The sequence below is a fragment of the Dromiciops gliroides genome, chromosome 1 (assembly GCF_019393635.1).
Source record: "Dromiciops gliroides isolate mDroGli1 chromosome 1, mDroGli1.pri, whole genome shotgun sequence".
NCBI classification, from domain to species: domain Eukaryota; kingdom Metazoa; phylum Chordata; class Mammalia; order Microbiotheria; family Microbiotheriidae; genus Dromiciops; species Dromiciops gliroides.
The window spans coordinates 433,270,293-433,296,819 of record NC_057861.1 but is presented as its reverse complement, the minus strand read 5'-3'; the positions used below and the strand labels follow the sequence as shown (position 1 = coordinate 433,296,819).

The window sequence follows — 26,527 nt, the reverse complement described above, 5'->3', positions numbered from 1 at the left end:
TACCAATCAGACTACCAAAAAATTATTTTATAGAGCTAGAAAAAATAATAACAAAATTCATCTGGAAAAACAAAAAGCCAAGAATATCAAGAGAATTAATGGAAAAAAATGCACAGGAAGGTGGGCTAGCCATACCAAATTTGAAGCTATATTATAAAGTGGCAGTCATCAAAACTATGTGGTTGGTACTGGCCAAGAAATAGAGTGGTAGGTAGATCAATGGAATAGGTTAGGCACAGGAGACACAGTTGTAAGTGACTACATTAATCTACTGTTTAATAAACCCAAAGATTCCTGCTTCTGGGATAGGAACTCAGTATTTGACAAAAACTGCTGGGAAAACTGGAAGATAGTATGGCAGAAACTAGCCATAGACCAACATCTTACACCTTATATAAAAATAAGGTCAAAATGGATTCAAGATTTAGATATAAAGGATGATACCATAGATAAATCAGGAGAGGAAGGAATAGTTTACCTCTCAGATCTATGGAGAGGAAAACAATTTATGTCCAAACAAGAGATAGAGAATATTATGAAAAGCAAGCTGGAAGACTTTGATTACATTAAAAAAGGTTTTGTACAAACAGAAGCAATGCATCCAAAATTAGAAGGGAAGCAGAAAACTGGGAAAATTTTTACAGCCAGTATTTCTGATAAAGACCTCATTTCTAAAATATATAGGGAACTAAATCAAATTTATAACAATCCAAGCCATTCCCAATTGAGAAATGGTCAAAGGATATGAACAGTTTTCTGATGAAGAAGTCAAAGCTATCTATTGCCACATGAAAAAAATGCTCTAAATCACCATTGATTAGAGAAATGCAAATTAAAACAACTCTGAGGTATCACCTGACACCTATCAGATTGGCTAATATGACAAAAAGTCAAGAATATCAAGGGAATTAATGAAAAGAAAATGTAGCCTAGCAGGACCAGATCTTAAACTGTCTGCGGTTGTTCATCGTCATCTTTAGTCCTTGCTTCTGGAAGAGGAGTGATCCATCAGGAGGGTGATATCTTGACTTGAAAGTTAATTGGATTTAAGTGAAGCAGGGATGGGTAAGGCAATCATCCTCATTTTCTCCTCCAGAGTCATCTGAGTTCAGTGGCAAGACACAGGTCAAGATGACTGGGGATGACCCCAGACACAGTGGGAGACTTTGGTCTTTTTAAGCAAAGGGTTTTCTCAGGTCTCAGTTTACTATTTTCTCCTCCGAGCCTCCCCCCCCCCCCAATCCACATGAGGAGTCATACCCTTACATGTGGGTGCTATGTCCAAAGGAACATAAATTTTGATTGCTTATACTTCACAACGTATCTTGGGGTTTGGGGGCTAGAATTTTTTCTTCCCTATTTATTCTATCATTTTTTTCACCAAAAAACTGGGACAATTAACTTTTTTGTCTCATGGAGTTCTCATTTATGATTTCTTGAAATATAGGCTCCGAAACACCAGGCTTTGCTAAAGCCCAATGTAATTTAAGTGGAACTCCTTGACTATGCCTTTAAATCCAAATTACTCTGGCTTTCATTGATTGGCCAATAAAAGGTCCCAGCCCAAGCCTCACTCACTTTTTCATTATTTGGATTTGGATAGCTCAGAGTGAATGTAAACAACCATTGTTTCAGTTCTGACCAGAAACCCTTTTAGAGTGATTCTTTTCTGAAGGTAAACGAGGCCATTTTTGTCTCAATTCTTACCCAGCCTTTAATTACTGAATGGGGGTTGCCTCAGACAAAATGAGACCTGGGAAAGACCTAAAAAAGCCATGGTCTCCCACTTGAAAGTTAAGACATCTCAAAATGTATTACAAATCAATAATCATCAAAGCAATCTGGCACTAGCCAAGAAATAAAATGATAGATCAGTGGAATAGATTAGGTACACAATACTCCGTAGTAAATGACCATAACAACATCCAAGCTTTTGGGGAAAGAACTCACTATTTGACAAAAATTGCACACAAGTAACAGCAATACTGTATGGTGATCAACTGTGAATGACTTAGCTATTCTAATCAATACAATGATCCAAGACAACTCTGAAGGACTTATAATGAAAAGTGCTATTCCACCTCCAGAGAAAGAAATGGTGGAGTCTGAATGCAGATTAAAACATTTTTTTCTTTAAACTTTATTTTTCTTGGTATTTTGTGTTTTCCCCCCACAACATAACTAATGTGGTAATGTGTTTTGAATGGCTGTACATGTATAACCTATATCAAATAGCTTGCCTTCTCAATGGGCAGAGGAGGGGAGAAGGGAAGGAAAGAAGGGAGAGAATTCTCAACTCCAATAAAAAAAAAAGAATGTTAAAAATGTTTTACATGTAAATAGAAAAAACTAAATTTATGGGGAGAAAAATTTAAAGGACAGAGAGACAGATGCTATCCACACCCAGAGAAAGAACTAATAGCGTCTGAATGAAGTTCAAAGCATACTTTTTTACTTCATTTTTCTTCTTTTTTTGGGGGGGGGGTGGTCTGTGTTTTCTTTTGCAACGTGGCTAATATGGAAATTTGTTTTGCATGACTTCACATATATAAGCTATATAAAACTGCTTGCCTTCTCAAAGAAGGGGGAGAGGGAGAACGTAGAATTCAACATTTTAAAAAATGAATGCAAAAAAATTTTTTACATGTAATTGAGGAAAAAAATGTTACACATTTCCTTGCCTTTTCAAGTTGAAATACAGTGAACATAATAGTCAGCTATAACCAGATAAAGAAACAATAAGTTCATTTGTAAGCTGGGGATTAATTGAACAGCTAACAAATACTACTTCATTTATACTCTGAATGGAAATATGTGTGCTAGTATTATTCAAATTAAACTATGAATTAGAAGAGGAGATTTAGGAGTTAGAGGAAGGCAAAAATAGAGGCTTTGAAGAAGCTGAAATGAGGATTTTTTTCCCCAGATGGCAAGTTCCTAATTAGAGAACAGAATAAGAAGATAAAACATGTTGATCATAGAAAAAGTTTTACATTTCCCACACAACTCTGAGGTGTTTCTTTTTTAAATATCAACATGGTCTGAGCCTTTATCCAGTTCATTCTCTATCAACAGATCAGGCAGGAATCAGACTAAATAGCAAAGCATTTAACTGGGACAGAAAATGCAAGAAAATGGGGGGAAGGGGGAGGAGTCACAAAGGGCCGCTATTGAGAGTGGTTCTGTAATATCTTCATAATCTTGAAAGAAGAATGGAAAGAGAGGAAATGAGGGATGGAGGTAGAAAGAGAAAGGAAGGTTAAGAAAAATTATCTCAATATCAGAGTGCTTAAATAGAGTGGGATGCCTGAATCCAACATCTGAAGGAATCAAAGGAGGTAAACACACACAGAGGTAGGTACAAAAATACATCTTATTCAACAGAGAAATAAGGGAGGAAGAGAAGAAAGGAAGAGGAATTAATGGGAGGGTACGCTAAGGCAGAGAGTAGTCCTAAGCAAAAATAAAAACATTACATTTCTTTTTGAAGGTGCTAAAAAATGTGAGTCTTAGGGGGTGTCCAGGGAATGGCTCAATAAGTTTGGTATAGAAACATGATGGAATACTATTTTGCTATAAGCAGTTACGAAAGAGGGTTTTCAGAGAAACTTAGGAAAACTTACCTTACTTGATGCACAGTGAAATGAACACAATCTAGAAAATCATTTATACTGTGACAACAATATGGTAAAGACAAACAACTTTTTTTTTTTTTGCAGGGCAATGGGGGTTAAGTGACTTGCCCAGGGTCACACAGCTAGTAAGTGTCAAGTGTCTGAGGCCGGATCTGAACCCAGGTACTCCTGAATCCAGGGCTGGTGCTTTATCCACTGTGCCACCTAGCCGCCCCCAAAATGTTTTTTGTTTGTTTGTTTGTTTTTGGTGAGGCAATTGGGGTTAAGTGACTTGCCCAGGGTCCCACAGCTAGTAAGTGTTAAGTGTCTGAGGCCAGATTTGAACTCAGGTCCTCCTGACTCTAGGGCTGGTGCTCTATCCACTGTGCCACCTAGCTGCCCCAAGACAAACAACTTTAAGAGAATTAGGAACTCTAATCAGTGAAATCAGCAACCACAATTCCAGAGGACTAATGCTAAAACATGCTACCCACTCACTGCCTGATAGAGGTAAAGTACACAAGAATGCAGAATGAAGACATAAGATTTTTTTGTATATGGCCCATGTGGAAATTTGTTTTATGTGACTATACGTATTTGTAACACAGGTTTTGTGTGTGTGTGTGTGTGTTTAAATTCATTCTCAGTTGGGGAGAAACGATGGTTGAAGTGGGCAGGAAAGAAAGTAGACTTAAGATAGTAGTTTTAATTGATTAATTTTAGATAGACTTAAAAAAAAGTTAGAAAGAACTCTTGAAGTCACTTTGCCCAAACCCTTCATTTTAGGTATGACTAAACTGAGGTAATAAGTGGAAGTCAGAATTTGAACCAGGTCTTTTGGCTACAAATTCAGTATCCTTTCCATTATGCCACTGTATTTCTCAAGTGATTGTGTTGTGGCCTTACACAGTGCACATAGTCAATCTGTTGACTGACTAGTTGAGGGTGGAATATCTCATTATTTTTCTTTTGAGAACCTTGCTGTCGCTCAATGCAGCTCAGCTCTTCCTCTTGCACTTGCAATGACACAGTTCCATAGGCCTCCGGGCTGTTACCATTATTTCACCTCAGCAACAACCACCCATTGTTGCTCTGCCCTGTCTTCTTCTGTTTCCCAAGCCAACTACTGCATCCACTATTATCTGCTGGAACTATTTTCTGCTAAACCACTTCTAATACTCTATGTGGGACAAGTAATTTCTGCCTCCCTGAAGAAAATGTTCCCACTCTTTTTTGAGGCAAACTCAAGTTACCACATTTTCAACTTTGGTTAAAAATGTCATTGACACAACGATAACACCAAAAAAGGTCACTGAGGCAATCATTAATACTCGAGCCCCTACATTGATCAGGTCAAGTAAATAGCAGTTTTGGTCTATCTCATTCTCCTTGTGGTTTGAATCTTAAAATGTCCTCGGGATGGCTTGGGTAGTTGGATTTATCAACCAAGAATCATGTTAACTTCTTTTTCCCTTAACTGCTTCTTGTATTTTTTTAGATGACAACAAAATTGCTCAATCTTTCACTATTCTTGAAATTTTACAAATTAGTTTATATTCTAATCACAAGCTGTAATTTTTTATGATGGTCTTTTGGAAATATTTATAAGTACTGCAATAAAGAGGATCAAATGTCTCTTTAAATTGTTTCTTGTTTACAGACACAATAAATCAACTCTGCCTCTGGCAGAAGATCCTGCTTCAAATCATGCCGATGACTGTTCTTTAACTGAATGAACATAAGGAGGTTATATTAGACCATGGTACATTTTAAATTTTCTTTATTTGCCACAGGCAAAGACTTTATCACTAACTGGCCAGTCTACTGGTGATGAGCCATGGACCTACCCAGCTAGACTGCTAGTGCTTGGGAAGCAGACATGGTTGACTTCCAGGACTTTACTGAAATAACAAGGAAATTAAGTGGGAGGGGAAAAGGAAAAGGAAGCAAATAATCACAGAGAAGTTAGAACAACCAGAACAATCTATTTGCAGAATATATTATAGTTAGAAAACTTAAAAGATTCAACAAAAAATGTGGAAATGAAATCTGGATTATTAGAAAAGTGCAAAAATCATCATAATTTCTACATGCTTACTATTTTGCTATACTAGCAAAAGTTGGGAAAAACAGAACTATTTCTTGAAAAATAATCTAGTATATTTGGGCACATAACTTCTAAAAACACGAACAAACTAAGTAAAACTCTCAATAAAAACCTCAAAAAAATTTAATGGGAATAAGAAAAGAATGAAAGAATTCAAAATATGTTTGATAGTAATATGGTGTTGTCAGAAAAGAGGGAAAGGACATGGACAAAAAAAAAAATCCTTGGGGAAGTCACAACTTTCCTGGACTTCAGTTCTCTCATAGGTTCTCATTTCAGTAACTCTTTGAAAAATGAGGGAATTGGATCAGGCAGCCTCTGATATCTCTTCTAGCTTTAGGTTTCTATGGTCACAGCCAGATCAAGTAAATATATAGTAAAAACGGCAATACTGTTGAAATAAATTTCTAGATTTTTATATCATACAAGTAGAACAATAGCTAACAATAAGAAAAAATGGAGATGGGCTTATATTGCTAGAACTTTCTTAAGGGTAGAGACTGTCTTCTACTTCCTTTTGTAGTCCCAGTGCTTAGCACATTGCTTGACACATAGTAGGCAATTAATAAATGTTTATTGACTGACTGAAGTATAGCAATAATTTTTTTAAAAAACCACTATCTGATGTCAAAGAAAAAATGAAAAGCAATTCAATGTAACACACTAGATTATACAGAATTGGAAGATACGGGGAAAAATACATTTGATAGACTGGTGTTCTATATAAATACAAGCTAAGCAAATAATACCCAGGGGAATGGACCAATTTTCCTAACATTTTTCATTAAATAATGGTATATGATGAAATAGTATTTAATTCACATATACTACCATCAATTCCAAGTGAATCAATCTTCTACATATTTTAAACCATCATAAAAATACAAGAAAACATTTATTCAACTAGAGATAAAACAGATCAATTTAATGAAATAAAAATGAGTTGTACAAACAAAAAACAGTATATCTACAATGAAAGGTTAACAAAATTTTCACTCATTCCCTTTTGCTCAGTGGTCCATGCAGGAGAAATAGAATACTCATTACTTCCAAATGTCATTTTCTAGCTTCTCTGCCTATCTCTATCATCCAGTAATATCTTCTCCTTTAAGGTTCATGCAATCCATATCTACCACCCAATCACACCCCCACCCTCACCCCACAGCTGTTATCTAAAGATGCCCAGGTTACCCCTTTTCCTATCTCCACGGATTCAGTACCTTGCTCCTAATTTTTCTCTCCTCCCTAGTTGCTCCTCTCATATTAGGGAACTTAACATATGTGTTTACATGTGCATACTCAATACACATTAACATATATGTAATATTCATGATATTATGTAGATAATATATCTATACATATACATGTATAGATATACACACACTCCTTCAAATGCCTTAATCACTGAGTTCAATCTACTCATTTCCCATGGACTCTTGCTCTACCTCACTCTATTCTCTACCTCATCCACAGATGAACACAGTATGTACCCTTGATGTTTCACCTTCAAATATATCACCTCCACATTGAAGGATTCCAAAATCCCTTTACCTGACTGACCATGATCTACTACTGACTTTCCATCTTTCTTTCTTTCCTTACTCTTCATCCACACCATGACTTCCAATTCCTCAATCCCTCAGTTCTCTTCTAGGTTATCATCCCTATATTAGCCTCTCTCCTCTTTTCCTCATCTTGACCCCTTAGTGAACCAGTTCAACTTTACACCATCCTCTTCTGTTGAAGAAACCTTGGACCCCTTTATCATATTACTGTTTATACCCCAACAAGTCTCAGTCTTGAATCACTCCCACCATCCTCCTCCTTCACTCCCAAATACTTCCCCAAGAATGATGGTGGAGAAAATCATGAACGCATTCTGATTAGGTCCACTACAAATTTATGGTAGTATATGTAAAATGGAATATCAACCAAATACTATTTCATCATATTCTATTCAATGAAAAATGTTGGGAATATTACAACCTCAACTGGGTCCTCATTGCTATTAGAAATCATTCTATACCTCCCTTATCAACTCATTCCATTCTCCACAGCAGCTCTTCCAAAAGAACCTCTTTTTATGCCTCCTCAAGCCTCCCATGGGTCCCCCCTCCCCATCCCCCTCAAACAAGAACCTTGCTTCATATTTTACAGAAAAAAAATTGGAGCCATTTGCCATAAGTTCCCTCTTCCTCCTCTCATATGCCTTCTGCAACTATCTCCCCCTTCACCCATCTCACACAAAGAGGTGTCCTACATCTTTATCAAGGTAAACTCTCATACTTGCACAAGCCAACTCATTCCATTCCACCTCTTCCAACAGACTGTTGGTTCTGTCATTCCTCCTCTCTCACATCTTCAATTTCTTCCTGTTTACTGGCTTTGTTCCTATTGCCCAAACATGCCCATGTCTCCCTTATCCTCAAAAAACACTCACTTGATCCTTCCACATGGCTATCATCCTTTATCTTTACTTTGTGGCTAAACTCCTTGACAAGACCTTCTACAATAGGTGCTTCTACTTCCTCTTCTCTTCCTCTCTTCCTAACCCCTTACAATCCAGTTTCCAATCTCATCTTAATAAAACTGCTCTCTCCAAAGTTTCCGATGATCTCTTATTCGACAAATCCAATGGCCTTTTCTCAATCTTCATTCTTCCCAACCTCTTTGCAACCTTTGAAACTGTTAATCCTCTTCTCCTTGACACTCTCTTCTCTCTAGGTTTTCAATACACCCCTCTATCCTAGTTCTCTTCCTACCCATCAAACTACTACTTCTCAGTCTCCTTTGCTGGATCTTCATCCAGGTTACATCCTTTAACCAAAGGTGTCCCACAGAGTTCTAGCCTGGGCCATCTTCTCTTTTCCCTCTATACTTTATTTGGTGATCTCATCAACCCTCATGGACTTAATTATTTTTATGCTGATGATTCTCAAATCTACCTATTCTGCCCTAACATCTCTGCTGACTTCAGTCTGACATCTCTAACTGCCTTTCAGATATCTCAAACTGGATGTCCAGTAGATATCTGCAACTTAGTATGTCCAAAACTGAGCTCATCATCTTTCCTCTTGAATCATGTTTCCCCTACCTTCCCCAATACTTTTGAGCACAACATCATCTGTCCACTCTTTCAGGATTACAACCTATGAGTTATCCTGGACTCCTCACTATCTCTGACTCCTCCCACATCCAATCTAAAGCAAAGGGCTGTCAATTTCACTTTTGAAATATCTCTTGAATACATCCACTTATCTCCTCTGATTGCCATAATTCTGGTATAGGCCCTCATCATCTGACACTTGGACCATTTCAAAGGCTTGCTGGTGAGTCTGCCTGCCTTGTTTCTCCCTGTTCTAGCCCATTATCATTCAGATGCCACAGTGATTTTCTTAAAACACAGGTCCAACCATGTTGCAATGTCCAATGGCTATCACCTCCATGATCAAATACAGATCCTCTGTTTGACATTCAAAGTTCTTCATAACCTTGCCCTTCCTCCTATTCCCATCCTTTTCCAGTCTTCTTACATCTTACATTCTCCCATGTACTCTTTGAATGAACACTAGTGATACTGGCCTCCTTGCTGTTCCAATAAGACGACACTCCTGGCATTTTCTCTGGCTATCCTCCATTCCTGGAATGCTTTCCCTCTTTATCTCCACCTCCTGGTTTCCCTGGCTTGCTTTAAGTTGCAAAAAAAAACCTATCTTCCAGAGGAAGACTTTTCCAACTCCTCCTAATTCCAGTGCTTTGCCTCTGTTAATTATTTCCTAGTATAAACTGTATATGTGTTTGGTGTCTCTCCTATCAGACTGTGAGCTCCTTCAGGACAAGAACTGTCTTTTTGCTTCTTTTTGTACCCCTGGTACTTAGAATGGTGTCTGGCACAAAGAAGATATTTAATAAACGTTTACTGAGAGAATGACTGAAACAAATTGGCAAAAACACCTGCCAGAAACATTTGAATTTTAAAAATCAGAAAAATGCACAAAGAAAGAGTTTTAAGAGTACAATCCATTCTCTAGTGGTAAATGTATCCCATCATATAGACAAAAATACAATTCCATGTTGATGGTGCTTGTGGAGCACCATCACTATTATGCCACTGCTGAATTTATGAATATGCGTTATAACTGGGGAGAACAACATGGCAATAAACAGTAAGTGCTACAACACTGGCCATACACTTTGACCTATCCATTACATTGCTAGAATTATACCCTAAAGATGTTATTGAAAAGAAAACACATTTTTAGACAAAGAGTTCCAGCAGCAATAGTCAGAAAGAGCAAACCAAATCAAAACAAACCCCACACCAACAAAAAGCTAAAACCCAGAAGGAGCCAAAAGTCCTGGCTACAACCACAGTTCAATGAATGGGGAAAGGCTGAAACAGTTTTAATAAGTATTTATCACCCCACTATGTTCCAGGTATAGTCACAGACAAAAACCAAACAGATCCTGCCTTGTGAAAGTTATTATTCTCCTGGACACAATATAGTATATTATTATATTCCTAAGAAATGGGATGCATGAGAAGAGATATGAGAAGACTATACTAAGTGTCTAGCACATAGTAGGTATTTGTTGACTGACAAACCCCTTCATCCCCTTCTCTCCTCACTAAGTTCAAAAGAAAAAAGACAAAGTGTTCAAAGGGGAATATCAGAGTAAACAATGTTTCATTGTTTTTGATATTTTATTGTAGTAATAACACAGATTTTAAGAAATTGAGTTCAAGGTTTTATGCACAGTAATTGTGTTTTTGTATTTTTATGTTAGTAACCATCAACAACAACAAAAATGTCACCAAAAAAAATAGAATTCCTTTGATATAAGGAAAATGATTTTCAATTCCTCATTTTTCAAGTGATTTTTCCCAAATAACCTATTTCAGTGTAGAAATACAAGGAAATGAAAAGATAAATGAGGAAAAAATACTGAAACCCAAAGCAAGGTATTTGTGCACTCTAGGCAAGATTTTAAGATTGCCATACCTCACACTTACTTCTTCTTTTTTTTTTTTAGTGAGGCAATTGGGGTTAAGTGACTTGCCCAGGGTCACACAGCTAGTAAGTGTTATGTGTCTGAGGCCGGATTTGAACTCAGGTACTCCTGACTCCAGGGCTGGTGCTCTATCCACTGCGCCACCTAGCCGCCCCCACACTTACTTCTTATGATAAATAACTTACCACCAGAGTTTTAACACCTATGGCTTAATGTCTGGGAGTGTTAAACAGCAGCCATTTGTAAATTTATATTATGTAATCTTCCTAACAAGCTTACTATGGAATTGGTAATATTGTTTGGAGGGGTGGGAGTGGAGGGAAATTGGTAGGGAGGAGAATGGAGAAACCTGTACTTACTTTCAAAGAGAAGGCATAAGTACAGAACTTAAAAGTTGTATGAGAATAGGAAGTCAAGGGAGCAAGTTACCAATGTATGAAGAGAAGATGTCAAAAAATTTCATGTACTTTGAAATTTTGCCTCAAGTTGACTTCACATCCAGAAAAAGGGTGAGAAATATTTTCTACCTTTTACCTTGGAAATACAGGAAAGCCAAAAATCCAGAATTTTAAATTGTGCCATTAACACTGCAGTTTATCTACATGATTGGTTAAATAGACTCCTGTGGACTAGAATGTGTAACTATTTACAAATTTTCTATAGGAAAATGGGTTTGATTAACTTAAGGAAACATTCTAAATACATTTCTATATTATAGAACTTTATATTAGACAGTAAGTCATTATTTGTTGTACCCCTGAACAAATTAAAACGTGTTTTTCTTTAGGTTCTAAATTCTCAATCTTTATTCCTGGTTACTAAATGCACACTACAAGTTATAAAGCTAAGGCAACTGGTACCAAGCCAAAATTACATTTGTTTCTCCTAAAAAAAACAAAGAAGAGACTCAAACCTAATACTTTAGACTGCCGATGAAGTATAGCTTCTTCCAGATAGTCCTCAATACTCACAACAGGGTAAGAACAGAACTTAAAATGACAACCTTTTAAAAATTTCAAAGTATTTCCTTTCACTTATATTTTAGTACTGAAAGCAGCATCAGTTCAACTACAGTTCTTGCAAGTTCCTGTACTGCTAACAAGGAATTAGATTCCTAGCAACATACTTTTATAAACAAACAATTCCAATACAATAAAACAGATGTCTTATGGAGTATATCATCAGAGAATTTAACAGGGTATAGTATAAAATTGGGAATAGGTACGTTTGAAAATCAGTACAGTGTGGTAGAAAAAGCACTAGATTAGGAAATCAGAAAACTTAGCTCTGCTAACTAGCTGTGTGACTGTGGACAAGTCACTTCACTTTTTATTTACCTGTAAAATAAAAGTAATGTATTAAATTATTTTTAAGGTCCCTCCCACAATAACATTCTATGACTGCAATTCATTAATAGCAATCACTTTAAAAAATTAAGAACATAAGCATGCTTCCTATTGTAAAACACAATTCACATAGACCAACATCTTATACCTTTTACTAAAATAAGGTCAAAATGGGTACATGATTTAGACATAAAAGGTGATACCATAGGTAAATCAGGAGAGGAAGGAATAGTTTACCTCTCAGATTTATGGAAAGGAGAACAGTTTATGACCAAACAAGAGATAGAGAATATTAGGAAATGCAAAATGGATGATTCTGATTACATTAAATTTGAAAGGTTTTGTACAAACAGAAGCAATGCATCCAAAATTAGAAGGGAAGCAGAAAACTGGGAAACAAATTTTTATGGCCAGTACTTCTGATAAAGGCTCCATTTCTAAAATATATAGGGAACTAAATCATAAGAATCCAAGTCATTCCCCAATTGAGAAATGGTCAAAGGATATGAACAGGCAGTTTTCTGATGAAGAAATCAAAGCTATCTACTGCCATATGAAAAAAATGCTCTAAATCACTATTGATTAGAGAGATGCAAATTAAAACAACTCTAAGGTACCACCTGACAACTATCAGATTGGCTAATATGACAAAAAAGGAAAATAATAAATGTTGGAGAAGCTGTGGGAAAACTGGAACACTAAGCCATTGTTGGTGGAGCTGTGAACTGATCCAACCATTCTGGAGAGCAATTTGGAACTATGCCCAAAGGGCTATAAAGCTGTGCATACCTTCCAACCCAGCAATACCACTATTAGGTCTTTTCCCCAAACACATCATAAAAAAAAGGGAAAAGGACCCACATGTACAAAAATATTTATAGCTGCTCTTTTTGTGGTGGCAAGGAACTGGAAATTGAGGGGATGTTCATCAATTTGGGAATGGCTGAACAAATTGTGGTATATGACTGTAATAAAATACTATTGGGTTGTTTTTGTTTTTGTTTTTTTTTTTTTGCGGGACAATGGGGGTTAAGTGACTTGCCCAGGGTCACACAGCTAGTAAGTGTCAAGTGTCTGAGGCCAGATTTGAACTCAGGAACTCCTGAATCCAGGGCCAGTGGCTTTATCCACTGCGCCACCTAGCTGCCCCAATAGAATACTATTGTGCTGTAATAAACGATGAGCAGGCAGATTTCGGAGAAACCTGGAAGAATTTAGATGAACTGATGCTGAGTGAGATGAAGAGAACCAGGAGAACATTGTACACAGTATCAACAACATTGTGTGTTGATCAAGTGTAATAGACTTGACTCTTCTCAGCTATACAGTGGTCCAAGACAGTTCCAAAGGACTCATGATGGAAAATGCTCTCCAAATCCATAAAGAAAAAACTGTGGAATCTAGATGCAGATTGAACCATATTATTTCTACTTATTTTGTTTTTCTTTTTTGAGGTTTTTCCCTTTTGCTCTGATTTGTCTTTCACAGCATGACTAATGCAGAGAAATATGTTTAATGTGATTGTATGTATGTATATATATATATAAAACCTATATCAGATTGCTTGCTGTCTTGGAGAAAGGGGAGCGAGAAAAATTTGGAACTAGAAATCTTGTAAAAAATAAATGTTGAAAACTATCTCTACATGTAACTAGAAAATAATAAAAAAATTTTATGATAAAAAACCCAATTCATAATTAATGATCATTTATATTTGCTATTGAGTTTCCTTTTGCAAAATCAAATCTGATAGTATAAATAAGTACTAAGTGCTTAACTTATTCGTCTAGTAATTGTTTACCTCATTTTTATGTATAATATCACTACACCACCCCAAAGAGCTCCTTCTCCTTTTCCCACTCTATGCAAAATTTTGTACTACTAGGCTGAATCTCTACTTAAAGCGTACTGTGATAGAAACATTTTTCTCTAGGCACATTTCCACTCTGGAAACTGGTTCCTAACCTTGAAATATTAAATCCCCAAACAGCTTCTCAATAACCCCAAGAACCTTTTAATAAGCAAGTCAGGAAAACTACCACCATCCCTACTTTGGACAAGGCACTTGGATGATTTTTGGAAATGCTAAACTCTAAACATAATATTAATACCTATTCAAACCATTTAGGCTAGCAGCTAATTAGGGGAATGTTCAACTCTCAAATGGATCAGTGATCTCATTATGTGGTTATCTCTCTCTAAAGATTTACAAAGAACATAATCTACTCAGGCATATTAGACACATCCTTTATGTGCAGCTCTTGTCCATGCCTATCCATACTCTTGCCATAGGGTGGGGAACTGGGGGGGGGAGTATTTCATTTAATATATTGTGGACTTTTTTTAACTTTCTCTTGAAATCAGAAAAATTCTAATGAAGCATGTAATCTGCCCACTGGTCATTACCAGGTCTCACCATGTCACTAATTCTTCATCTTTTTGGATCATACATTTCTTTTGATGACATCCTTTACTTCAGGTTTGACTTCATAATTTCCTGTTTGCAATCTGATACAGTCTACTCTCACCCTTTCCATGTCTTCTGGACCATCATCATTTTCAATTCTTCTAGTGTTTCTTGCCTTACAACCACATAACACTTGTTTCAGGGAGAAATTTGGCCTCACTAAAAGACCTTTACAATTTCTAAAAATATTCCAATACCTTCTCTTCTTCCTGTCAAGTCGCTTTCTTCCTCCTACTAAAGTGCTGCCATACTGTCTGTCTGTCTGTCCGTCTGTCTCTCTCTCTCTCTCTCTAATAAACTCTATACAGTGTTCATCCAACTGTACATCATTCTGGACAAAAGGTAATCTTCTCTATCCTCTTATAATTTCCTGTGTTGTGTTAGGCCACACTCCTGAGTAGTCATGGACATCATTCAGGAATCTGAAATTTTCCTGGGCTTGATGCAATCAGCACATTGTCTTCATCAAATAGGTAGAGAACTTTGTCATCCATGGGGAATACCTTTGACTCAGGCTTTATGCTGGATCATCTCCATGACAGTGGTGATCAAGTCTGACAAGCATACATCTTCCTGTTTAATTCAGGATCTGATATTAATCCCACTGTTAAACAAGGCTCTCTATTACATCTTTCAAGCAATTTTGAATACTTTTTATGTACTGACAGGAAACGTTAGAAAATATAATTTAAGGTATTATTTGGCTCTACTAAATAAAAAATTTATGGATTCAAACAATAAATCACTCAATATGCTATGTACCAGGCACTGTGTTAAGTGCTGGGGATACAAAGAAAGTACAAACATACTGAATAAGCATAGCAAGATCTTGTATTCTCAACATCTTTCAGTAAATTTACCGATGGAAGATACTGATCGTGAATTACTGTTTAGGAAAAATCTTCGTGTTCCAAGACTCTCTGCAGGGATGCCTTTAATGTGGAGATACATCCTTCTCACTAAAAATATTTTATAGATAGTAAGGTAGGCACATGGGTCAGTAGTTATTGATTTTTTCAACTGCCTTTTGGTATTAGTATTAATAACAAAGTTTATGATTAATAACTATCCTTCTAATTAGATGCCAGAAGAACTGATTCCTTAATATTTTCATGATTGTGTTGGTTCCTCAGAACCATCTCTGTTTACACTTGATCTAATCTAACTTTTTTTTAAAAACCATCTTGGATCTCTTCAGTCTTGGCTTACTCTTCAAAACATTTCTACCTTTTCAGTAAGCATATTTGAGACTGTAATATTTTAGTTCAAGTACAATGAGGTCCCATCATCCTTGATGATGAAAATTTAATGAAAATCTTTCAAATATTTTCCATCTTTTTTTTATGTTGCCTTCCTTTTGGTTTTATCCTTAAATATCCCCACAGTGAATTTCTTTGGATGTATTGCTTGTCAAACTTCCTTTAAATTGGTTTTATTCTACATTGCTCTTCTCTTTTCTGAAGTGATACTTTTCAACTTTCCATCTCCTTCCATAAATTAGTTTTATTCAAAACTGGTATTATTGTCTGCCAACTTTCTCTGATTTTCTTTCACTCTTTTAGGCCCCTCATTATTGCAGTTTTAATACTAGTTAAATGTCTAAGTTAGAGAGGGAAAAAAAAGGACCCTTTCCTTTTCCAGGCCAATTAAAAACAATTAGTACCTAGGCTGCAAAAATTACTTTAAAAAATTGAAAGAAGGGGCAGCTAGGTGGTGCAGTAGATAAAGCACCGGCCCTGGATTCAGGAGAATCTGAGTTCAGATCCGGCCTCAGACACTTGACACTTAAAAGTTGTGTGACCCTGGACAAGTCACTTAATCCACTCTGCCCCACCAAAAAGAAAAAGAAAAAAAAGAAAAAAAAATTAAAAGAAAATACTTTACCAGCCCTCTAAAGGGAGAAAAATATGGTCCTAATACTTAAACCAGGGAGGGATGAAGCTAAGAAAGAACTCTAAGATTAAATAACTAATAAATATTAATCTGAAATTTTAATTAAAATCCTAGCAAAAAATAGTACAATTTATTCAAAGAGATATTCACTGTGATGTCACAAGTTGGATAACATATTATAACACACTCAAAACAAATACAACCAGAATCACACAATTTTATCAAAAGATGAAGAAAAGGTCTTTGAGAATGTATAATGCTTTTTAAAAATAATGGTCTTTTATGCTTAAAAAAAAAACACCTCTAAAAAAGGATCAGAGGGAAAGATCTTTAAAAAGGTACAGCTATAAGACCAAAAGCTACCATATGCAATAGGTAAATAATAGAAACTTTCCTAATAAATGTAAAGACAAAACAAAGATGCCTGCTCCTTGACATTGCTATAGAAATCTTGGTGATAGCAATAAAAGTAATTAAAAGCATAAACACTGGTGAAGGAAGAAATGCAGACAATATGGCTTACTCAGAGTACCCTACAGAATCATGAAAGAAACTGAGGAAAAGATTCAGCTAAATAGCAGGATACAAAATAAATACCCCCAAATTGCCTGCATTATTATATAACAAAAACAAAATGCCAAAGTAAATAATAGAAAGGGAAATTTCATTTTTAAAAGACTACAATTTGCATAAACTATCTAGGAGTCAATCCTATCAAGACATATTCGACACTTAAAGGCAATCAAAAGCACTTTAAATAAAAATATGACAAATAATCAGAGGGGCATTCGGTGGTTGAGCCACAGCACCATAATAAACATGATGACGCTACCGCAACTATTTTATAGATTTAGTGCTATATCAGAATACAAAGGAGATTATAGTACTAAAGAGAAAGCAACATTTAAGAGTCTAGAATCTCAAGGAAAATGAGAGGAAAAAGTAGAAAAGAACAAGGAAAAGCATACTTACTAGCCTCAAATTTCAAACCTATAATCAGATTAGATTCTACCTTCTTTTTATTTCTTTGGTGTAATTTCTATCTCTTAGGAAAAAAAAAGAATTAGAGGAAGATGATCAGGGAGTCAGTTAGATAAACAAAAATTTGAATTCAATAACTCAATATTTAAGAAACCTGAGAACATAAATTGCTTGGGGCTGGATTGCAAATGTGAAAAGAACTGCTAGGAAACCTGGAAAGCAATCTGGATTTAAAAAACAAAAACAAAATGGTTTATGCTATCATATTACACTTTATACCACAAGTTTCAAATGGATATTCTACTTAAATAAAACCAGCCACATCTCTTAAAATTGTGAGAAAATAATGAGATTTGGCAGATATACAAAGGCCCCACCTGGAGATTAATCTAAACTGATTGAATTAAGTGAGAGTGATTGACTTTGCTGATTAGCCTACTTCAAGTTAATTAGATTATAATCACACCTGGTCAGCCCTTAAGAAGGTATTGTTCTCAGAAGCTAACGACTTTGAACTCAACTCAGGACCACCTTCAAGTCCAGTGAACCAATGGATTTGGATGACACTAACCAATCAGCTTGAAGCAGTATGGAAGGATCACCTATGCTCTGGACCTATAAAAAGCTTCCACACTCAGATTGCTGAAGCAGTTCCTGGTTGAAGCAGGCTCCTGGTAGAGGACTTGAAGAACCAGACCAGGCTGGAACTCTAGGCTAGATAGGCCTTTTCTTAACTTTCTGAACTCCATGTGCTCCGCCCCTCCCCCCTTTTTTATTTTTGCAGGGTGATGAGGGTTAAGTGACTTGCCCAGGGTCACACAGTAAGTAAGTTTCAAGTGTCTGAGGCCAGATTTGAACTGAGATCCTCCTGAATCCAGGGCCAGTGCTTTATCCACTGCACCACCTAGCTGCCCCCGCATGTGTTCTCTTTTTACTAATACCTGGTATGCTTTAATAAATGCTTAATGCCCAAAGACTGGTGCTAAAGCTTCTAATTTAAGGCGACCACACATTTAGATTTTAAACATCACATAATTGAAAAGAAAATGAATGGAGGTATCTTTTCCAACTATGTCTGGGGTAAAATTCTTAATGAAAGAAGAGGACATCACAAAGGATAAAATAGGTAATTGTGATTACATGAAATTAAGACTTTTCATTTTGCATTAATAAAAATTAATGCACTTAGACTAAGAAAGGCCAACTGTCAATTGGGGGGGAGGGGGAAGGGAGAAAGAGAAGAGGGAAAAGTCTGTGTCAAACACTGCTGATAAAGCCCTAACATCCAAGATATATAAGAAATTAAGAATGATTTAAAATCAAGAAGCATTCCCCAATGAGTGACCAAAGAATAGAAACCAACAGTTCTTAAAAGAATTATGAAGTACAAACAACTACATAAAAGATTGCTCCAAATTACTAGTAAGAGAAATGGAAATCAAACCCAGCAAACGAGTAAAGATGACCAAAGATGGAAATAATACCGTATGAAGATAAGCACACAGATATGGAATTAGTCCAACTACTGTCTTAAGTTCCTAACATGTCTTCCTACCTCCACTCTCTCTTGCACATTTCTTGATCAGATCATATTATTCTTCTGTTCACAATTCTTTAATGGTACTCTATTTAGTAAAGTTCCAGCCAGGCATCCACAGCCTTCTATAAACTGAAGCCACCCTGCCTTTCCAGCCTTCCCTGATGGGTCTCCATATTATTCACCTCCAAAGTACTCTATGTTGTCCCTAAACTGGAGTACTTGGCATTGCCTATGCATGTCAAGTACTGTTTCTTCCTCCATGTTTTTGCCATGCGTGGATGTACTGTAGTCACTACACTTGCCTCTTTGCCAAGTGAAATTCTACATATCCTTTAAAACTAGGCTCAAACACCTTTTTCTGCATTCCAAGGTCCCCTTACTCAGCAATGACCTATTCTCCTCTGACTTAAGAGCTCTTATCTACTTATGTATTATTGATTTTTGTTTAATGTATATCCCCTTAACAGTCTTGTTGAACATTGGCTTCTTTAGGGATAAGACTGTTCAGTCTTTATATCAATATCTCTTCTATCTTTTAGACAGTCCTCTGCATATAAGTACTTGGTAATTGTCTGTTGAATTCAATTTAAAAATGTTATCGTTGTCTGATAATTAGAAATTATATTTTAGACTGGGAAAGACAAGAAAATAAAGATCTATTACTAAATATAAAAAATTTGCAGTTTAAGAGTTATCTGATACAAGACAGTTGTCCAAAGCAGGGTTGTTACTGCCAAATAAATTGTAAACACATTAGTTTTTCAGGTGATAATTTTACTAAGAGGCAACATGGCTTAGTAAAAAGAAAGCAACCTGAGTTACAGTTCCCTCCCACCACAGTTCTTGGCTGTGTGTCCCTCACATCTAACTCTGCAGATCTGCACTGGTAGAGGGATCCTATTATAATGGTGACATCACAGATATAGACCTTGCAAAAAATAAAGTCTGAAAGAACAGGATAAGTGAAAAGCAAATCCCACTTCCTTTTAGAACTACAATACAATTAACCAAATTAATCAATGATTAATGTTTATCAAATATCAGATTATTTACTACTAATACGTTAAGGTCTCTAGAAGATAGAATGTCAATATCAGGAAAGAAAAATGCAGGAGATACTGTCATTATGCATAATTACATAAAATCAAATAAATCTTTATGAATAAAATAAGAGAAATTGAATACATAAGCTTAAAATGCTTTGTTACCCCAAAATTAGCACTTTTTGCTATGCCAAGTTTATTTTCATTTAATTAATAAATTAATCATTTCTAAAAAGGGACATGACAATAAGATGTTACATATACTTTCCTTTACTTGTCTAACCCTTAACTATTCAATTTCAGTTACTGTGAAACATAAAACTATCATTTATGACAGTACCTCCTATGTAAATGCATTGTGCTTTGTACCAGGGATACCAAGAGCAAAACCAAATAAGACGCTCTACTCTCCAGGAGATTGCCTTCTGTTTGGAGGGTAGTGGGAATACAACACATACAGACAGATAAGTCAATGCAAAGCTATCTAGGAAGGGAGACAACAATGAAAACTGAAGGAGATCAGGAAAGACTTGACAGAAAAAAAAAGAAGCAACTGAGCTAAGTCTCAGAGGAAGAATGCTAAAAGGTAGAAATATGAGTAAGGAATTCTAGGCCCATGAGATAAATAGTACGAAATGGGATGACAGAATGCCAAGTTTGGCTAGAATTTAATGTATATGATGGGCAACAGCATGAAATAAGCCTTGGAAGGTAAGAAGGCTGTGGAGAGACCTTAAACATTTGGTTAATGAGTCGGTATCTTATCACAGAGTAGGGGTTCTTAACTTTTTTAAGTCATGCACACCTTTGGTAGCCTGCTTAAGGCTATGGACCTCTTCTTAGAATGTTTATTGTCTACATTCATAATTAAAGAAAATGTTGGATTTAATTAGAGGTTAGTGAAAATAAATATGTAATTTTCCTCCCATTCAAATTTAGACTTCCTGAAATGTATCTATGGATCTGAAGTTAAGAACTCTGTCCTAGACACAAAAGGGAGACACTGAAGGCTTTCAGGCAGGGAAGCAACAGGGTCAGACTTATGACTTATAGGAAGATAATTTGGACAGCTTGTGGAAGATGGATAATCATAATTGGAGGATGAAGGAGTGACAAAGCACATAGCAATGGGTTAAGAAGTGGGCAAGCAGAGGTAGCCTGTGCAGAAGACCTTCATAAGTTTGGTTGTGAAAGGAAGAAGATAGTTTGGGGAGACTGGTGGGTGAAAAGATGAGGGAGATTTGACTGTCTGAAAGAAGTGGACTTTTGACTATTCCTTTCAAAACTGCTTATTTCTAGGTAGTTATAGAACCTGAATATATTAAGGGTGATATCAATGCTGAAATAAATAGTAGATTTAGAACTACCAAACAACTTTAGCTTTAGCATTGGCTTTAAAATCAAATAACGCATGATTGTAAGAGTCAATTCCTTAGGCTTTGACTACCTCATATTATAGAAACTGGCATCATACCTTTATCCTATCAGACAAATTTTTCCAGATAACATCCCTGTAAAGTATCACTCACCTACTAATTCTAAAAAAATTCATCTCTGTGCTACAGGTAAAATTCCATTTTAGGAAATTTCAAAGAATTTGTTAAACTTCAATCACATTTAAATGAAAACAAACATGGGAAGATATAGTTACATTTTTAAAAATGTGTTTATATAACATATATACTTTATTTGTAATCTTCACCATAGGAGGAGTTCTGTATAGTGGGATACTTTCTTCTCTTAGAATACTGGGGATTTGGGTATGGATGAAGAATAGCTGAAGCCAGTGGTTCACAAAAAAGGTAGGATGTTTTTGTATGTTTATTCGTACTGTTCGCTTTAACATATCATCAACACTTAGGTTGTGTTGCTTCATTCCCAGATCATATCCTCTTCTTCCTACCCCACTAATCACTAATCTCTGTATGATTCTTAGCCTTTCCTTCTTCCAAACTCTACTGTTCTTCATTCCCACTGTTTGCTAATTGCTTCATTCTTCTACTCATTTCTTTAACTCTGTACCCAGCTAAAATGAAACCTGAGCTACAAATGCAGTTATCAAAAAAGCTGAATCAAAACTATTTTTATTCAACATACATAGAAAAAAGGACTTATACCTCTGAAGAAAAGCTTATATTTTAGTTGTTAGGAATATAGTGATACCACTCTTTAATCCCCTAGCATACTTTACATATATTGGGTTTTTTTGTTTGTTCTGTTTTGTTTTGTTTTTTGCAGGGCAATGGGTGTTAAGTGACTTGCCCAGGGTCACACAGCTAGTAAGTGCCAAGTGTCTGAGGCCGGATTTGAACTCAGGTACTCCTGAATCCAGGGCCGGTGCTTAATCCACTGTGCCACCTAGCCGCCCCCTCTTTCCATATATTGTTAAATCTCAAAAAGAAGCACCAAAAATGCTAACCTGATCCCATGTTATGTTTTGAAACTGAAGATCTTAAATATGTCATATACCAGCCAAATTAGACAATGACCATTTATTCTCTAAACATGAAACAGGTGGTAGCAAGTATGGAGAGAGTCACTGCCTATGACAACATCAAGTTCTGCTAAACTGCCTTTCCTGCCTTCTTTCTTTTTTATTCTTTGCTAAAAGAAATAGTTCTCATGGTAGCATAGGGAGGAGTGATACATTTGGAAATCAATGTGATATGACAACAAAAGATAAAATTAATTTTTTTTGAAACAACATAAATTAGTCATTGTCTCTAAACACTTTCAAACCATCTCCAGTATTTTTCCTACAAGTATCCTAAGTTGTTTTAGTCCTAAGCTGATTAAAAAAACAATCTATATCACATATATATGAATATATATAATACTTAAACCTTTAACATTAAGAAAGGTATATGAGAAATATTGCAATGATATCTCTTTCCCTTAAGCATATACCCAATTTTATGTTAGATTTCAGTGATTAGCATGAGAACTAAAGTTCACCTTTCAATTTTACAGAGTAATGTAATAATCTATTATGAGGAAACATCTTTCTCTGAACAGAAAAAAGTATTCATTCAATTCTAAAATTTAACAGACCCTTTTCAGATTATGACACACTCCTTAGCTGACCTCCTGAAACCCTTTAACTCTTCTAATACCACCAGCAATTACATAATATTTAAGTTATACAGTGTACAAAATGTTTGTAGCACAAGCATTTTAAGGGTAAAATATTCAAAAAGTGAACTTACCGTAATAACAGCCTTGCTGAGACAGATAGATCCCCTACAGCCATACTCTGTCTCATCCTCAGACTTGTAGTAACTCAGAGTGTTATTTTTCAAAACTACCCAACGATCCTGCCACCCATGAATGTAGTTTGTCCACTAAGAGAGAAAAGAAAAAAAAAATACACCTGAAATTGATTTTGAAGACCAATTTACTGAACTAGTACTTAATTTCAATTTTTACTATAGTGATTAAATCAACTCTTTCTCCCCAATAGCTTTTAAATAAAAATAAAATAAGAACCCCAAACAAAAATTACTCATGAGGGTCAAAAAGTGGAAAATTCTTAATGATTTTCAGATTTTATAGTATCTTTATGTTCACTGATGGCACAGTTAACTGTAAGATATACAAACTTTCCCTCGACTCCAGGATATGTAAGGTAAGGACATACCAAAAAACCATAGAACAGGTACTAGGCTCACATGAACATCTCATGGTACCAAAAGACCTGGCAGGTGACTACTGAACCACGGTCAATGATCTTTTAAAAATAATGACATATAAAAGAGGTGCTACATAAAAGGCAAAATGTCCCAATTTTCAAAAAGAAGGAAGTAAATGGCATCTTCAAACACCAGTGCTTCTCTCCACCCAACCCCCCCCCCATTACTGGAAAAATTATACATGTTATTAAAACACTTCCAAAGAGAAAACCGATGAATTCAGAGTGCAAACTGAGGTATAATTTTTTTCACTTTATTTTAAATAGTCTTTTTTCCCCCCAACATGGCTAATATACAAATAGGTTTTATATGATTTCACATGTACAATCGACACATTGCTTGCCTTCTCAATGAGTGGGGGAAGAGCTGGAGGGAGAGGATTTGGAAGTGAAAGTTTCTTTAAAATGAAAGTTTTTTCTACAAAAAGGAACAATATCTATGAAAGAAGTCAATCAACATGGTTTTTATCAAGAACAGATAATGCTAGATTATCGCCCTCTATCCTTTTCGGACAGGTTACTACTCTGCAAGAATAGGGGAGTACTATAGTGTTTACCTAGATCTAATTTATTTATTTAGAGACTTAAGTCTTCCACGATGGAAGTGCAATGGCCACTCATAAACCAATCCCACAGTTGCTCTATTTCTGAGATGGGCTGTTTTACTCTCCTTAGTTTCCCACCCTAGTGTTGGTGCAAGGCTTTAATGAAAGAAGCCTATAGGTTTTAGCTCTACTGCAGCTCAGAATTTCAGAGATCAAGAGATCCACCAACACAGAGGTGTCAAACATGCAAGGCCTTATGACACCTACAACACTCCCCAGTGCAATCCAAACCAGATTAAAATGTAATTGGGAAATATTTAACAAAAGAAATAAACATTCAAAATACAGATAACATTACATTTTAAAATTAAGTACACAGAATTAGTAGCCCCTATTTCTATTTGAGTTTGATATCAATCACTGCACCAGCCTCAACCTCCCCCAGGAGCAAGAATTATAGAAGTATATTAACACACCCAGCCTATTTAAATTTTAGCAAATAAAAAAAAATATCTCATATTATTCTTATAGAAAACATAGGGATCTGTGAGTTAGAAGATTACTACAATTAGGGAGATATCAAACTAGTTAAATGACAAGATTCAAGAAAGTAGTCTTTTATGGTTTATTGTCAACTAACTTGGAAGGAAGCACACTAGAGCCTCAGCCCTGTGTCTTTTAACTTTTTTTTAAAAAATCAGTGATATGATTATCAAATTGGTAGTAACCTGAGGAGTAATGCTAACAGAACAGGTAACTGAGACAGTATCCAAATGTTGGATTGAATCGAATGAGATGAAATCTAGTAGGGAAAAATGTAGTCTTTATACTTATATTAAAAAAAAAAATTAACCTCACAAGTACATGTGGTGGAAAGAATGGTTAGACAGCAGTCTATCTGAAAAAGATCTGGGGATTTTAGTGAATTGGAGGTTAAATATAAATCAGTATGACATGGAAGCCAAAAACACTAATAGAATCCTAGGCTACATTGAGAAGTATGGTTTCCAGAAAGAGGAAGAGCAAAAGTCCTGCTGTAAATCTGCCCTGGGTTAGGACCACATCTAGAATAAAGTGTTTACTTCTGCATATCACATTTTAAGAATGATATTAACAAAAAGAGAGCAATTAGAACAGTGACAAGATTTGAAGGAACTAAAGATGTTTAGTAGGAAGAGAAGAATAAAGTGGACATGAAGGCTGTCTTTAACTATTGGAAGAAATGCAAATTGCATCAGGTTTGTTCTGCTTGACCACATAGGGCAGAACCAGGGGCAACGAATGGGTTGAAAGTTGTAGCCACAGATTTTTAGTTCAAGTATAGGGAAGTATTTCCTTACCATCAACAGCTACCCAGATATATGGGGAGAGGAAGAGAGAGTGAGATGGAGTTTGGGTTCATAATGGGTTTCCTCTAAGTAGGAGTTTTGCAGCAATGGCTAAATAAATGGCTCTTAGATACTCTGCAGAAGGGATTCTTGTTCACATATAGGGGAACAGGGTTCAGAGATAGAGAAGGGTTCTTCCTGCTATCGTAGGGGTTCTTGAGTTCTTGTCCTTCATTTTAGAAAGGGCATTACTTGGCTAAAGTCACATAGACTCTATGACTCTATGGGGCAAAATCATAATTTGAACTCAGCTCCTCTAACTTCAAATCTGGTGCTCATGCTAATCACTGAAGTTCATTTCAACTGTAAGATTTTGTATGAAATCTCCTAAACCAGCTTTACTCCGCTTAAATACGAAGAGGAAGAAAATCAGCTTGAAGCAGAGGCTTTTGGTACTAATACAGCTTCTCTGCTCTTTGCTACATACCCATTGCAGTACTCCCTTGATTCTTTCATTTGGGTACCTTCATCTTCACAATGCTTCTTCAATATTCTTCTTTCCTGCCTCACTCCATACTGATTGCAATTCTTTATATAATGAACATGTCCAGGGGGCTTGAAGTAGAAAAAGTCATGGCCGTACAGGTAAAATAAGTTTGCTTAAATATTTCCCTCCTAATTTCCTCTCATTTAATACCAATATTTCACCATCTGAACTGACTCCTATTTCAAGTCTAATTCAGCCTAATAATCTAAAATTTCTATACTTGGATTAAAAAAAAAAACACCCAAACAACTCCACCAGTGACGTCATTGGTATAAAGAACTATGGGAACAAAACATTCTCAACCTGGGGCACTAAAAAATAAATGCCTAGTTGCAAGGTCATAGTTAACAGGTAACAGAGGGATAACCTGACTAAGTCATCTTAACTGAGACTAACTCTTTTCCCATTATTCCAT

The 26,527-nt window shown here is 35.9% G+C and overlaps 1 protein-coding gene across 1 annotated transcript in view; it reads right to left on the bottom strand.

Moving 5' to 3' along the window:
* CERT1 (ceramide transporter 1) overlaps positions 1–26,527 on the bottom strand; it is a 155,765-nt gene that overhangs the window by 124,536 nt on the left and 4,702 nt on the right. The window contains exon 2 of the mRNA XM_043996787.1: positions 23,211–23,345. Within this exon, the coding sequence (XP_043852722.1) occupies positions 23,211–23,345 (135 nt within the window). The remainder of the gene's footprint in view (positions 1–23,210; positions 23,346–26,527) is intronic.